The following is a 15,734-nucleotide window of genomic DNA, read 5'->3' as shown; positions in this document are numbered from 1 at the left end:
TCTTTCTAGAACACGTTCTAAACCACTTAGTAAATAATTTATTACTTGTAAGTGCCATTATCAGTAATACATTGCAAAAAAAAGTAATTACAAAAATCTACTAATATATTTCTCATTGAAAGTGGTTTATAACAGTTTTTCCTATTTATATTCTCTCTTAGGGAACATTTTATGGTTCTTTAAGAGAACTTTATGAAATGCAGAGCAACAGAGCAAATCCAGGCAAAGTAATCGTTAGTTCTTGACATCTGTTTTTCTGTTTGATGTGTTTAAAATGATCACATTCAAAAATTCTTAATATTTCACTAAGCTTTGGTGTTGCACACAAAGGAAAAAAGAGTAAGATTTATGTGAATTATATATACAGTTTTGCCTTGTTTTCTTCCTGTGTGCTAAATAATAATCTCATAAAAATTGTTATTTTCAATGATAAATACATGTTTAAAGGCCAGATAATGTAATACAAATCAATTGTGAGTGTTCCCAGTGCTTTTCATATAAAAATATTTATTTTTTGTCTTTTTTAGGACTAGACAGAGAAGCACTTAGGAGGAGAATGGGAAGGGAGATTATTATATCAAATTTTTAAACATAGTTTATACCCTAGGCGTATAGGCAGTGTACTTCTAAATTTTCAGTAGAGCTCTGAACAGTTGACGTTTATATGCCCAAGGCATTTTAATGACTGTTTTTATTATTTTTAAATATTTTTCTTATTTTTTAATTGGAGCATATTGCTTTACAGTGTTATTTTAAAATATTTGAGCAGCTTGTAAATAGATAAAATTTAAAGAGAATGTAAAATATCAATGCAATATTTAAGAACTTCACTAGTGAGCACTAAAAATGAATGCTTTTCTATTTCAGAACTTTCAGCCAACACAGCTGCCTTTGCTAAAAGTGCTGCCATGTTAGGTAATTCTGAAGATCATACTGCTCTATCTAGAGCTTTGTCTCAGCTTGCAGAGGTTGAGGAGAAGATAGACCAGTTACATCAAGAACAAGCTTTTGCTGACTTTTATATGTTTTCAGAACTACTTAGTGACTACATTCGTCTTATTGCTGCAGTGAAAGTAAGCCTTATTTTGTAATCTTCCTTGAATTTTTCATACTTCACTGTTTTGCTTATAAGAAGAATATGGTTTCCTATTAGGCATGCATTTAAGTATGTAAATTACATACTATACTAGTATGTATAAAATGATTTCAAGATGATTATTCATAACTTAATATTCTCTTCCCCATGACTTAATACCATAGACAGAATTGATTTTTTTTTTAAGGGATCTAAAGATGCCAAATACGGTAAAACCAATACATACTTACTTACATATTTACATATAGAAGTTTGCAACTAACTGATAGCATTAGTTTACTCTTTCTAGTATGAGCTGACACTACCACTGGACTCTGTTCTCATTAGTAAAGTTATAATAAATCAGACGAAACCAGAACTGACTGTTGCATGAATACATTTAACGGTGACTTTAGCGTGAATTTAGATGATAAGAAAACATTTGGTATGGTCATCACGTATTTATAGATGACATGGGACTAGATTAGATAAAGAACTGTGTTTTCAAGTTGTAATGGTTGAGGATGAGCAGTCTTAAGTTTCTGAATAATTGAGAAAGTAAACCTATTAACTAATAAAAATTAGTCTTTTACAGATATCTCTAATATTCAGATAATTGAACTGTTATTTTGTCTGTTACATGTTTTGGAATATACTTTTTAAGATCTTATGGTGTCTTTGAAGTATTGTTATGAACATTAGTTTATGGAATAAGGGGAACTGGAAGTTTACTTTGAATTCAAACATCTAGAAAGTTAATGCAACCTTGTTCCTTGCTTTCTTACACAAAATTTTTTCAGCTTAAGTCTGATCAAATTGATATTCATCTGTAATCAGAACACTGATGCATCTTTTAGATGATTCCGTTCTCAGGCTAGTGACAGTTTATTGCTGGAGGGTTCTTAGCACTTTATAGAGGCTCCTTAGGTTTAGGCTAAATTATCAATTTTGTTTGTATTTACTCTTAGATGTCACTCTTTATCCTGGTGGTTAATTTTTCTCTTCAGCTATTTAAAGATGTTAATATAGATAGTTAGAGTATTCAGTTCAGCTCAGTCACTCAGTCATGTCCGACTCTTTGCGACCCCATGAATCTCAGCACGCCAGGCCTCCCTGTCTATCACCAACTCCCGGAGTTCACTCAGACTCACGTCCATCGAGTCAGTGATGCCATCCAGCCATCTCATCCTCTGTCGTCCCCTTCTCCTCCTAACCCCCAATCCCTCCCAGCATCAGAGTCTTCTCCAGTGAGTCAACTCTTCCCCTCAGGTGGCCAAAGTACTGGAGTTTCAGCTTTAGCATCATTACTTCCAAAGAACACCCAGGACTGATCTCCTTCAGAATGGACTGGTTGGATCTCCTTGCAGTCCAAGGGACTCTGAAGAGTCTTCTCCAACACCACAGTTCAAAAGTATCAATTCTTTGGCACTCAGCCTTCTTCACAGTCCAACTCTCACATCCGTACATGACCACTGGAAAAACCATAGCCTTGACTAGATGGACCTTTGTTGGCAAAGTAATGTCTCTGCTTTTCAATGTGCTATCTAGGTTGGTCATAACTTTCCTTCCAAGGAGTAAGCATCTTTTAATTTCATGGCTGCAGTCACCATCTGCTGTGATTTTGGAGCCCAAAAACATAAAATCTGACACTGTTTCCACTGTTTCCCCATCTATTTCCCATGAAGTGATGGGACTGGATGCCATGACCTTATACTTCATTTTAAACAGGCAACTAGTGATACACCGAAGTCCAGTTTATAGATAATGGTTCCTGTTTCTCTGCCACCTGCTCTCACCTCATTCCAGAACTCCCACTAGCATGAGAGCTGTTGTTAAAAAGAATAACACCTCCAGAAAAAACCTGTGGGTTCAAAAAGGGACACTTGGCACTGTGTGAGAGGTAGTACCTGCTGAGAAGAGCTAACCTGGGAGAAGACTCCCTCTCAGTGTTAATCTTCCTGTGTAATGGATGCTCATCCTTCAAAAACAGCTTTTCTCATACTGCCTTTACCTTCTTACTGTATTTTTGCATCTCATGAAGTTACAGTTATATTCACATCCTAGAATGTTTCCTACAGAACACTGACACTGAAAAATGTACCACAGTCAGCTAAGTCTTTGAGATAATGTTTGTGATATCCCTGTCCTTGTCCACTTAATGTCCTCGCACATATATGGAACACCCTTTGGGAAATACTAAATCAGTATGGTCTGTGGTCAAGTTATACGTTAAGATGCATTAAGCTGTTTCAGATTGATTTTCTCCTGAAACCTAGCCCAACTCAATTTCATAAAGGAATTGAGAAATTATAAATGACATTTATATGACATTTTTATGGTCTTTATTTTTTGTTTTTAAATTTAAACTGTTTGTATTTGAATAAGTAATACATGCATAGAATAATTCTAGCAGCCCTAAAAGGTAAATTTCTTTTCTACCCAAGACCTCTAATCTCTCTTCCCTCAGTCAGATACTGTGAGGTGTCTTTACAGAATTAGCCATGCATGTGTATGAAACTAATTTTCTTTTTTTTCCTTCTTTCTATCTCTTTTTCTTAACCACCTTTTTCTCTCCATTCATCTCTTCCTTCTTCAAAAAGGAGCATACTATATGCACAGTTCTTTGCCTGCTTTTTTACCCACTCCATTTCTAAGAGATCTGTTTATCAGTTTATGTAAAGATATGTTGTAATCTTTTAAATGGTTAATCATATTCCATCATTTATCATATAGATAGACCTTGAATTATTTGATCAGTCTAATATTAAATATTAAGTATTTTGATAATAACTCTTTGGGCATAAAATCCCTAGAAGTAGAATTACTTGACCAGTGGATATATGAATTTTAAATACCCATGAACACTGCCATGTTACTCTCTGAAAAGGTATAAGTTTTAATTTCTTTAGTTATTGTGAATGTAAGCATTTTTACAAACGGTAAACCTTTTGTATTTCTTTTTTCTATGAACTGTTTATGTCCTTTGCCCAGTTTTCTTTAATTTTTTTGTCTTACTGATTTCTAATAGCTGTTTAATACTATTTAGCCCTTTGTTCTATCCATATGGAGAGTATTTTTCAAAATGATGGTAATTTTGAAGCTAAAGTACTTTGAGAACTAGCTTAAAGTGAGGGTGCTGAGAACAGGAGAAATTGGGGTCTTAAAAAGATAAAAGTTCACCTGCTCAAAATACTCCCCAGTTCTGGCCTTTAAGCCAGAAAATTTCTGTTTTCCTCTTTTGTACAGCCTCTGACATCTGGGACTCCACATTTTGGGTAGTACTATTAACTGACATGTATTAAATGGTAAACTCGTTACATACATTTTCATGTGTTGGCCTCCTATGAACCTCTAGAGTAGGGTCAGGAATTGAGGTAGTAGTTTTCAGTGTTTTCAGCACTAGAATTCTTTATAAGGAATTCTTGCTCTGAAAGTAAATGTATAAAATATATAAAATGTGATTTTTTAAAAAAATCAATAGATGGATTCCCCAAGAAGTTTAGCATCTTCATTGTCTGTCTGTATAATCAGCATTCTTTCAGGACTCCAGGAATCTGGGCCACATACTTTCAGATTCACTGAAGTAGAATATGGTATTAATTAAATTACAATGGGAAAAAATTAAAATTACAGCCTCAAATTTCCTGGTTGGCTAGGAAAACTGCTCTACAACTGCAGCCTTATCTAATTTAGACTAGCTTGCATACAGATAGGTACCACAAAATCACCAGGGGTATGGAGTCTAAAGTGAATCACCAGTCTAAATGTTTCCCTCTTACAGATGAAACTGTTTATACCAGAGTAGATTAGTATCTTGCCATGCAGAGGCTTACATTACATTATAATTTGATTTTTTTTAATTGAAGGATAATTGCTTTACAGAATTTTGTTGGTTTCTGTCAAACCTCAACAATAATTTGATTTTTAAGATCACATTTTTAGAAGATTAAGTGTGGTTCTGATTTTCTCTTTATATTCTAGTGTTACAAGGGTAGAAAGACAAATGAAGAAAAAGTTAATTTTTATGGAGTTAAGATTAATTTTTTTTTTCTAACATAACCAGACTTTTATCATTTTGCCTTTAAAATTGTTCCTGTATCTGTACCACAGTAAACATGTGATGGTTCTGGAATATTATGAAATAAACTGGGCAGAGACCAAATTAGTTTCAGGTAGTATGTCACTGAAAAGGCCTGTTGATACATGTTAAGAACTTAAGCAAATATTAAAATTAAAGGGCATTTTAGTTCGTTTCTGCCCTGTATTGGTAAATATTTTAAATAATAAATTTAGTTATTGAACAGAGGAATTTATAAATAAAGAGCTGATATGGCTCTGTCCATTTAAAGGGAAACTAGGCCTAAAAATCTTAAATTACTTTTAAAATTTGTGTATATGGTAAGGCACAGGGATTGCTTCTTTTAAAGGATAGTGACTTTGGGAATGTATTTGTGTTAGATTTGTTACTTTTGTGATTTTGGCCCACTTTAATTTGGCTGAAGCAAAATTAATTCATAATGAGAAATGTTTTAAGGCTGATATGGTCTTTTAAACAGGAAAAGCAAAGAGGACACTAGGACTCACTACTGAGAGAAGAGAAATGATATGAGATGACAAATCTAGTAAAACGGATTTCAGTGCCTATAGATAAGAGTGTTTTTAACTTACTTGTCTGCTGCTAAGTCGCTTCAGTCGTGTCTGACTCTGTGCGACCCCACTTGTCTAGTATGTCTCTTGTCCTGGTTAATTAAAATGTGTATTGTCTTTAAGAACTATCTGTTGACTTGGAATTTTTAATATTATTGCCCACATTTTTATAATACACAAATACAGAACTAGTATTTTTCTGAATACAGTCCAATTATTTTTTCCCTACTAAATTATTATTATGTGCACTTCTAGTAGATATCTAGTTAATCAACTACATTTATGTGTGTATGTTACTTATATGTAAGCTGTAATAGTATCTTCTAATTATTAAACATCTGGTAGGTTAAGTCACTGTGCATGCTGTATACTTTTTTCATTTTATTTCCAGTGCATAAATCTAGATCTCATTGTCCTCTTTTATATTTGAGAGAACTGTGGATTATAGAAATTAAATGAATTTACCCAAAGTCAAGTGACTTTGGGTAATTTACCCAATTTTTTGGGTATTTTGGGAATTTACTCAAAGTTTTAAGCGACAAAACTAGTGTTCGAATCCAAATTTCATTTTTTCCAAAGCCTACATTTTGAAAATACACAATCTAGGTGCTTTCTTCTTCATCAAGTTCTTATAAGAACATTTATTAATTTACTGTTTCTTGATCCAGAACACTTTACTTGGAATACATGAAGATAACTGTTTCACCTATTAATGTTTGATTCATTTATTCAATTAATAAATACTAAAAAAATATGAATATATCCTCAACATCAAGTTAGAAAAGGGATTACTGTTGTATTCCATCCTGTCCATCAGCTTTTTGTTTTTTGTTTTTTTTTTAAAGAAATCTCTAATTACTGTCTTCTAGTAGCTTGTTCTTGCTCTGCCAAACCCCTTGAAAGAAGTCATGGAGTTGGTTGGATTTTTCTGTTCTTTTTTTTTTGTCTATTTCTTCATTAGGTTCTGCATACTAGATATGTACATCCATTTGCCCTTTTCATCTTGTATAAGACTCTCTCTCTTTCCCCCATTCCCCATTTTGTTATACCTTTAAATTGTTTGGCTTTTCTTTTATTTGCTATTGATAATGTCTTCCACCACATTTTTACTTTACTTTGTTATCTTACAGCTTTTCCAATTTCCTATTTTCAATTTTCTGACATATTTCCAAAACTTAAATCTGCTTTTGATATTTTAGTAGGAAAACTTTCAATTGTAGATATGGATACCAGCATTTTCCTATTAAAAAGTCTTTCTTCAAAGCATAAAACTCTGTTAGAAACCTTGTTATAGGCCAGATTTTAAACCCTAAAGGCTAGTGAAATGGATTTTGTATATTTCATCCAGTTATGGGTGGGTTTTTATTTTTATGTAAATGAGTATGGAAATCTACTTCTTTTGATATTAGCATGTTTATTTTCAGTATCTTAGTATAAAGAATAGCATATAAATACTTGGTTTTATTGTTTTCAGTATGTAGCACTTCTGGTATTTTAAAAGAATTTCAGTGTTAGCTCCCAGTTAATAATTATTATGTCATTCACTTATAGGGTGTATTTGACCATCGAGTGAAATGCTGGCAGAAATGGGAAGATGCCCAAATTACTTTGCTCAAAAAACGTGAAACTGAAGCAAAAATGATGGTTGCTAACAAACCAGATAAAATACAGCAAGCTAAAAATGAAATAAGAGAGGTGATTAATACAAAATGCTTTTACTTATCTCTTTTACCCAAGTTTTCCATTAAGTCATTCATATATGCATAATTTTTCATGAATTTTTTTCTGAACCATTCAACACTTAGCAGTTTTTTTCATAATTTGTAAACTGTTTTAGAATTACTTTAACATTTTGATCATCGTAAAAATCTCCAGCAGCCTTTGTTACTTTCACATAATTATGGAATGGATAAAGAAGCATACAAGGAAAACATTTAAATTAACCTTTCTTTTGAGATAATTTGATTTCAGATAATTACTTATATATTATCCCCCATATATATGTATTATATATGGTATTTTAGTAAATTTGTATAAGTTTATTATAATTTATACACTTCTTTTGCCATGCTTCAATAAGGAAATTGAAGAGGTAGGACAACCTTTATATTACTTAAAGTAAATGTACCTGCTCTTTGAAGAGTATGTACCAATGTTTCGGTTACATAGTGGGAAAATATCATTCCATTGCTTAAATCTTGATTTATTTTATTTTTAGCTGTTCCATTGGTCACTAATCACAACGTTCATTGTTTCTATAGTGAGTTTAATGTTTACTAATAGCTCTTCAATAGACCATAATTGCATTTTTTTTTTAATCTGGACATTACACCATTACAAAAATGTTTTCTAAATGTATGTCATATGATTTTTCTAATTATTTCCATGGGCATATAAATTGTGAACATGTTTTCTTGAAATTAGGCAAATATTATTGATATATTTTGAAATAATTTAAAGTTGTATAAAGAAATGAGAGGATTATACTCTTAGCATTGCTGAATTATTTGATGGTGAACTTTATATTCAAAATCTTTTCATCTAAATTAAGATGTGGAGATTATAATTCATTAAGCACTATAATATCCTGATCTTGAGTATATCTGATAGTAAAATATTAATGGAAATTAAGCTGATAATGCACTTCCAGTACTGGAAAGTTAGATACAAGTTTGAGTGATGCCAAACTGGGTCTTGCCAGTGGTGAGCTTTCAGGATTTTTAGGCATAAATTAAATGAGTGGTCATAACAGCTAGTTCTAATGATTCTTCCCAGGCAAGAGTTAAAAATCTTATCTTTTGTTTTTGTCAGTGGGAGGCAAAAGTACAACAAGGAGAAAGAGATTTTGAACAGATCTCTAAAACAATTCGAAAAGAAGTGGGAAGATTTGAGGCAAGTATAATAATTTTACACTTTTCTTAACAACGGGGTCACATTTTGCTGTGATACTGTGGTAAAATCAAATTTAGTTCTGTACTAATGGAGCTTTTTCCCCCATTTATTATATTTCAACAGAAAGAACGAGTGAAAGATTTTAAAACTGTTATTATCAAGTACTTAGAATCATTAGTACAAACACAACAACAGGTAAGGTAATTTTTTTTTTTTTATAACTTACAGACTTCTAGAACTTGTTTTTGATATACTTTTTTATTTTAAAGATGATAACCAATGAAATGAGCTTTTAAACTTGAGAAGCAATAAATGGAGTAGAAAAAAACAAAGCTAGCAAAGGGAAAATAAAATGGTACAGTAAAAGTAACTGGAAATCCTCAAGTCCTTCTTGGGGCTCCCCTGGTAGCTCAGGTGGTAAACAGTCTGCAATGCAGGAGATGCAGGTTCGATTCTGAGTCGGGAAGATCCCCTGGAGAAGGAAATGGCAATCCACTCCAGTATTGTTGCCTGGAGAATCCCATGGACAGACCATGGGGTCACAGTGAGTGGGCCATGACTGAGCAACTTAACACTCAGTTTGAAGTTCTTTTTGCCTCTACTCCTAACCCCTAGGAGAGAGAGAGGTTTCTCAATTTTAGACTTTAGAGAAACATGCTGTACTATTTTTCCTTTTTTCTCTGTCTTCCCAGTTTTATTTCTCTATTGATTGCAGATGTTTAAATATATTCTTATAGTAAGTTCTCTTTCATACTAGCTAGAACTTAAACTAAAAACTAAGTTTTGAAGGTTTTTTAAAGAATATTGTTTTTGCTTTAGTTTGGGTTTCATGTTGATTGTATACCACAAGTGGCATTTGTCTCCTTAAATAGAGAAAACCATGGGTTTTCATTATAGTAAAGAAAAGTTTGTAACAAGATAATAGAGATTTTTTTCCCCTGTGTACTTTAATGTAACTTTGAGTAGTATGTCAAATTATTTAATATCTTGAACAGAAGGATTTCTTCCCCCAGTTCTTTTAAAACTATATAATAAAATTTTAAATTAGGTGATAACATTGTATCTTCAATTTTTTAAATATATTTTAAGTACTTAGTTCATAAAATCAGATTTTTTAAATGGAAAAATTAGTTTATATAAGCTTGTCTTTAAAAGAATTGTTTTAAACTTAATGTTACTTTTTATGTCAATCTGTACTATTTTCTGGACTATCCAGAAAAGACCGACAGCTAATTCTTTCCAGTGTCCTTTTCCCTTTCTTGCTTGGATGTTTTCTTTTCTTCCTTCTTTATCACTCTTTTTGGCTGGCAATAACATAAAATGTGAATATTCTCTGAATTAGGAGATGTTATCACTTTATATTGGAAAAGCTCATTGCAGTTTTATTATTTAAGGTAATCTTATATAGTTTACACTAGCAAAACTTTTTATATATACAGTTTTGCATAAATTAATCGTAACTTTTTAGGTATTTTTTAAATTGTGTTTTTTATTACAGAAATTGAAATTAGCCATGAATAGTTAATATTTTTAAGTAATTTATAAACTAATTATATTGATAAGCTGTATAAGGGAATTTAGATGGTCCCTTTAAGAATCAGACTTTAGTAAATGTTATTTATTATTAGCTAGATTTTTTTAATGCTTCATGAAATATATATATGACAGATTATAAGAATATGTTTTATTATCATCCACAGCTGATAAAATACTGGGAGGCATTCCTACCTGAGGCCAAAGCCATTGCCTAGCAAGAAGATTATTCCTGTTAAGAAGATCTTGGATGCTTGTTCCAGTTATGCAGAATTCCATAGTGAAATCATTGAAAACCATCTAAATAAACCACTATATATTTTATGAATTACATGTGGTTTTTTATAAATATATATTCTGACATTTTATTACAAGCTGCATGTCCTGACCGTCTTTGAATTAAGTGGACTGTGGCATGACATTCTGCAATACTTTGCTGAATTGAACACTATTGTGTCTTAAATACTTGCACTAAAAAGTGCATTGCGAGGCCAGAAAATTTTACAATATTTTTTCTTTACAGTATGTTCTGTAGTGTGTTCACCCTCTTTATGAAGTGAATTATCAATGCATTGATTAATGTTCACTTATACATTCCTGTACAGAAATTATGATTTTGTGATTACAGTAATAAAATTATATTCCTTGTGAAGTATTAGTAACAAATTATTTGGGTATGTAAACATATTAGAAGTCTTTTGAAAGCATTTTAATACAAAGAAACTTTTTCTTTTAGATGTATTTAGGTGATGCTATGATCATTAATTTTTTAATTGACCAAAAAAGCTGAACTCTTTCATTACTAAGTCACTAAATGAAGGTTAATTAAGTTTTGTTTTTGCAAAATCATCGTAAACCAAAGAACATTTATCTCTTGGTTCATCTTTGAGAGATGCTTTTTGTCTTGAGTAAAGGAGTAAATAGTTGTCTTGTTTTTTATCCTTTCCTATTATAAGTGCCCAATTTAACAATTAAAAAAATATTTATCTGTTTCTGTTACAGGTCCTATGGATTTTGCTCATCTTCTATTACCTTCAAAGTCTAAGACTTTGCATATATTTAATTTATTCCTTACCTTGCCTTTTTTTTGTTGTTTTAAGCTAAAAGATCATCTGTGGTCATCGTTGACAGAGAAAAGTGCTGTGCTAAAATACCCAGTGATTTGATGAATAGCCAATGATGGTACAAAGCAAATTTGAAGTAAAGTGAAATTTGTCTTTGGCAACCATCTCACCTATTTCTGTATCATGTTTACATGGCAGTTATATAATCCTTGATGTTGATGAAAATTTAAGTTGTGACTAGCATCAGACTTTTCTTAAAGATGCTCCTCAGTTGTGTCTCCCTTCTGGAAGGGTAAGATGTATGTGTAACTGAGTCTTTTCTAACAGCTTACTGAACACAGTTAACGTAGCAGAGTCTCCTCAGGCGATGTTTGTGCACTTCTTTTAGTTGAAATTTTTAGCCTCTTGTAGGTATTGTTCATATTTATAATCCTAGAACCTAGAAGAATACCTGACACTTACAGGTTAATAATAAAGACTTGATGAATTGAACAGAAAAAAAAAAAATCCCGGACGATGCAAAATAATGTTTGCCGTCTTAAGAACAAGGAGAAACTGAATCGGAAACAGTACAGTCTTCTGTTGTTGCTTCTCTTGGAGGTGACTTAGATACTTTTAAGAAATGAGTAATTCATATTAATATATATCAGATCCTATCTTGTTGTCTCGTTAATACTGAGCAGAATATAGGCTTACTGGGAACAGTTCCACTATACTGAGGTTTTAGTATTAGGTATATAGTTTTGTTACTTCCAAATATTCAGTTTACACATAGGATAGTAACTTAGTTATTCAAGCAGAAATCTTCAATTCTGCTCTGATATATTTATAACAACCTCCAGGACCACCAAATAAAATAATAAATATTTTCAGATTTAAGCTGAAGAGAGTAACAGACCTGAGTCCATTCCAGATTCCATTCCCCTTAACAATCTTTTTATTAAAACATAAAGAGAGTATTGGAAATTTCAAATAAATTATGTGAGCCTCTGATACAGGATTTAATTTCTTCAGCACTACAGTCATCTTTAGCCATCAGTCTTCACATCTTACTAAAATACTTTGATTCCAAGTAAATAGAACAGCAAGAGCATTAATATAATCTTTTAGTTATAAACATATGAGTTTAATTTTTTTTTCTTTAACCAGATAAAAGATAAAGAAGGACTAAAGCAGCATAATACAGCAGAACAAACCGAACTTGGAGTCAACATACTCAGTAGCTGTGTGACCCATCTATAAAACAAGGGTATAAAACTGATTCCTAAAGTGCCTTTCTACTTTAAAATATGTTGTTTACCAAGCTTTAGCATAAATATTGTTCTATTAGAGAGTCAAATTCTAATCAAAATCACCTTCTATTAATAACATAAAAGCAAGGCTAAAGCAAAATAAATGTGTATAAAAATATTATTTCTAAAATATTTCTAAAACATAAGTTTTTTATTGTATTTTTGATGAGTAATTTCAACTATCCACCTTTTTTATACATATATATATATATATATATATATATTAATCTCATACCCTTGTTTCATTGTTGGCTACTCTTTAACCTTTTTATTATTCAGATATAGCAAAGTTTTACCAATTTCTTGTGTAGATTGTTTCATAAGTGGCTTTTAAATATAAAATAAGTCTCTTAACAAATCAGGTTTCTTTAAAGGAGGGAAATCAGATGAGTAAAAATGGAAGATTATAATCCTTTAAAAAATATTTCTTGATGTCTAAGGAAGTTACAGAGATTTTCATTTTTCTGTCCTATAGCATGTGACTAGTTATGAAGCCAAGTGTCTACTTCACTTTCTTGTTATGGCTCCCTGCATGGGCAGTCATGTGAATAACAAGATTCAAGACTATAGATAGAAGGAGCGAACGTCATCCTATTTTAGAGGAAGGAAGGTCACTGGTAGGAGGGAAGACAACAGCTGTGAAAAGGAAGTGCAGTCACTGACTTGAGATCTTTGGACACATTTCCATATCCACCAGCAGGAAATGTATATGTTACCATATCTGTGATATAATCTGTTTCAAAGTATTGAAAAAAAGAATAAAATCCAGAATCAAACAGGTTTCATTTCTAATCCTCACAGTGAAGGATATGGTTTCAAGTAATAAGATAAACGATTGGCCAGACACAGAAATAGCAAGAAGAGGGAAGAAATTACAACAGGAGTTGCATCAAAATTGTTGATTACTCCACCTTTGTAATCAAGGCCATGAGGAGAGGTCACGGTGATCTGTGGATGAGGTCCTTAGTGTTACAGACCAGTAGAAATACGATGTGAGCCACATACATAATTTTCAGTTTTCTTTACCCATATTTTAAAGAGTAAATGAAACAGGTAAAGTTAATTTTTAACTGAGTAGCTCTGAAATATTTTAGCATGCAATCCAGTATATTAAAAATTACTGTGATGTTTTACATTCTGTTTTTTGTGCTAAGTGTTCTATATCCCCTGTTTCACACTTTGATTGTATATGCATTCAGACTAGCCACATGTTAAGTGATTGGTTGTCACATGTGGCTACTGGCTGTGACTCTGGGCAGTTCAGATTTAGATAATTGCATGAAACTGGAAAAGGAGAGTTATGTCCAACAGCGATTTTTTTTGTTTACCACTCCAAATCCAGTGAAGTGTTAAAAGCTAAATGAAAGGGACTTGTTGGTGTTGCTCTCAAAAGCAAATACAATTCAGGTATAAGACTTGGTGGCGCAGTGCTTTGCAAGTAGTGAGCACTCGTACCATTCCACAAGTGGAAAGTTAGAGACTCTAGTACAACTTCCTTATTTTACAGATAAACAAACCCAGAATCTAAATCGTTATCTTGAACTGATTTTTCTTAAATCTGTTGAAGGTAAACATTCTTCCTTGAAACTGTATGGAAAAAGATATATTAGCAATTCTTCTTCTAATCATAAACATTGAATTCTAGATAGTCCTTTGGTATACAGAGAATTTATTTCTTCATACTGTTACTTCAGAAGTGGCTAAGAATAGAAGATGGTACAAAACAGGAAAATTGTGGCTTGCTATCTGATCTTTTAATGCACATGAAAAAATTAAAAATCTTCATCTTCCTTCCTCTTGTCACATACTTTAATTCTCAAGAAATTGAATAAGTATTTTTCCTAATAAACTGAGTCAAATGGAAACTTTGTAATTAAAGACAAGGTGAAGCTTCCCGCTTGTTAATACACAGAAATTTTTCTTTTTTTATTAACATCAGTTAATGGGATTAAACTGATTTAAGGGACTGCTTTGAGGGAAAGAATTCTATTTTAAATTTATATATGTAACTGTTTAATAAAACTAAAGTCAGACAGAATCTAACAAAACTGAACAATAAATTGCCTTCTTGTTGCTTCCATAATCAAGTCTTGAGTTATCTTGATTTTAACCTATACGTATTTCCTAGATCCTTATTTCAGGTGGTTCTCAGTGTATGTGTAAGTGTGTGTGGACTTGTGTGTGTACATGAATGTGCATGTGCATGCATGAGAGGAGGCTTTTTAACCAACACTTGCTGCTAAGTTTCAGTTAAAAGTGCTTCTTATCTTCTTGAAACTGAGACACAAAATGCTTATGTTTTCATTTACATAGCTGAGATTTTTTTTTGCTAAGACCAATTTGAGTTGATTCTAGTTCCAAAATCTGTTCGCTTCTCATTTCTTCTGTTTCTCCTCACAAGATCTTGTGACCTTGATAAAGTCCAAATTATCCAGAACGTAGTTTCAAACCACTTTTCCTGTCTTGATCTTGCTCCGTGCTTTCACCCACCTTTTGCTTTAATCAAATGATGATTGTGAGAATCATCGTCTTGTGAGAATGCGCTATCCTTTTATGGGTCAGTGCTGTTGATGTTGCCTTGTCTGAGTTAACTTTTTCCTCTTTACCAGCAACTCATTAAATCCTACTCAGTGTTCTATGAAGTCCACATCCTCCATATATCCTTTTTAGTCTTCTAACTAGAAGGAAGCAGAGAACTTCTGGATCTCTTAGCAGGACTCTGGTAACATTCTGCACCTTTCAGATTGTGTTTACTGATGTTTACCTTGCATTATAGCAGTCTTTCTACTTTGAGTAGTCTGTGCGCTTCTTGAAGAACGACTATGTGCTTGTTGTTTCTTCTAGAACCTAGTATGGTACAATCAAGGGAGGGTAATGGGGTGATGAAAAATACAATTATGCATCCAGTCTGCCTGTTTGAACCCTGGTTCAAGAATCTACATCATTGACTTAGAGAAAGTTATTTTTCTCTAAAACTTAAAGTTTCCTTATTTGTAAAATGGAAAGTAATAATAGTACCTGTTCAGGTGCTCCTTCAGGGGATTAAGATAATTTGTGTGACTTTCTCAGCAATAGCATGTACTTAATAAATATTAGCTCTTATGCATCCAATAAATGTTTACTGAATATTTAATCTCAGTCTGAACAAAATGACCTGCATTTTGACTATTTTACCAGTCTTTACTGCTGCTTTAAAACAATGGGTGTATGCTTGACTAGGATCTAAATGGG

At 32.3% G+C, this 15,734-nt stretch overlaps 1 protein-coding gene across 1 annotated transcript in view; it reads left to right on the top strand.

The window, feature by feature from the left end:
* SNX2 (sorting nexin 2) overlaps nt 1–14,586 on the top strand; it is a 62,739-nt gene extending 48,153 nt beyond the window's left edge. The window contains exons 11-15 of the mRNA XM_061422952.1: nt 868–1,073; nt 7,274–7,417; nt 8,534–8,614; nt 8,738–8,809; nt 10,315–14,586. Of these exons, the coding sequence (XP_061278936.1) occupies nt 868–1,073; nt 7,274–7,417; nt 8,534–8,614; nt 8,738–8,809; nt 10,315–10,365 (554 nt within the window). The 3' untranslated portion in view covers nt 10,366–14,586. The remainder of the gene's footprint in view (nt 1–867; nt 1,074–7,273; nt 7,418–8,533; nt 8,615–8,737; nt 8,810–10,314) is intronic.
* Nucleotides 14,587–15,734: the final 1,148 nt, after the last annotated feature.

Source organism: Bos javanicus, chromosome 7 (assembly GCF_032452875.1).
Source record: "Bos javanicus breed banteng chromosome 7, ARS-OSU_banteng_1.0, whole genome shotgun sequence".
In the NCBI taxonomy this organism is placed as follows: Eukaryota; Metazoa; Chordata; class Mammalia; order Artiodactyla; family Bovidae; genus Bos; species Bos javanicus.
Note: the sequence above shows the minus strand (reverse complement) of the source record. Positions and strands in the feature narration are given on the sequence as shown.